This window comes from Charadrius vociferus, unplaced genomic scaffold (assembly GCF_000708025.1).
Source record: "Charadrius vociferus isolate BGI_N301 unplaced genomic scaffold, ASM70802v2 scaffold198, whole genome shotgun sequence".
NCBI lineage: Eukaryota > Metazoa > Chordata > Aves > Charadriiformes > Charadriidae > Charadrius > Charadrius vociferus.
Genome location: NW_009649951.1, coordinates 2,113,623 through 2,114,695, shown reverse-complemented (window position 1 = coordinate 2,114,695; position 1,073 = coordinate 2,113,623). Strand labels below are relative to the sequence as shown.

The 1,073-nt window shown below is 45.9% G+C and overlaps 1 protein-coding gene across 4 annotated transcripts in view; it reads left to right on the top strand.

Moving 5' to 3' along the window:
• Window positions 1-7: 7 nt before the first annotated feature.
• The window catches only part of NFIB (nuclear factor I/B), a 173,613-nt gene continuing 172,547 nt past the window's right edge, over window positions 8-1,073 (top strand). For all 4 annotated transcript variants that reach the window (XM_009891493.1, XM_009891491.1, XM_009891494.1 and 1 more), the window contains exon 1: window positions 8-332. In XM_009891493.1, coding sequence (XP_009889795.1) covers window positions 303-332 — 30 coding nt within the window. In that variant the 5' untranslated portion in view covers window positions 8-302. The remainder of the gene's footprint in view (window positions 333-1,073) is intronic.

The following is a 1,073-nucleotide window of genomic DNA, read 5'->3' as shown; positions in this document are numbered from 1 at the left end:
AAACAACCACCACCAGCAGCAGCAGCAAAAGCGAGACTCCTGCGCCGCCGACTACAAGAGGGTTAAAAGTGTAGATTGGATTTCACCCCGGGAAATCTAGCACACGGAGTGAACTTGAATCTTTGGCTATTTAAGGAGGACTGGGGTTTGTTGTGAAGTTGTGGTGATCCAGGGCAGAGCCCCGTCCTGATTGATTTCATCTTCCTTGAGTCTCAGATGACTGTAAAATGAATAGATGAAATTATTCCTTTTTGAGGCTTTTCTTAGGGGCTCTCCGGGCAGCGCGTTCTCAAAGCGAAGTCATGATGTATTCTCCAATCTGTCTCACTCAGGTATAGACGCGTTTTATTTAATTTACTTTGTTGTTTTATTTATTTATTTTCACGTGTTTTAATTTTCACTTTTATATGTATGTGAGTTGTTACTGAGTCATTGCTGGTAGTTGTAACGGGTTAAAGCACAGTTGTAACTGCTTGTCAGATCCAAACTCCTCTCGCAGGAGGGAAGAGTAGAGAATAAACTGTACCAGGCCATTGTTTTTGGGGAGACCCATTCAAAGTGTCACCCGTAGACAAATACTGCTAATTGTTGGTGCATAAGAAGTCAAAGGTTATCATAATGAAAATAGCGCATAATTCCGCTAAAAAAAAAAAGCGGGTTTGAGAAGTATTGATTTGATTGGAACCAAACGATTTGCTCTCTTTTCAGCTCGCCGGCATACGCAGAGCCTAATGAAAGGGTTTGAAAGGAAAAGTGCAGTTTTTGAAAAAAAAAAAAGAAACCAAACAACCAACCCCAAAAAACCCGAGCGCCCGCCGGTGCGAAGTAATCTCGTCTTATGCTTAATTAATAATACGTAGCCTGCCAACAATCAGGGCGATGCGAGCGGGGATGACCGGGCTGTGCAGCATTTTCTTGCCGGGTTACGCAGGGGCAATGGCAATTTTCCCCCCTCCCAGCTAAATTGCCGCGCTGGCGGAGGGGGCTGCATACCCTCCCGGGGCAAAGGCGGGGTGGTGTGGTGCAAACAGATCCCGCCGGTTTTCACCACCGCCCTTCCAGCCGCTTTCCAA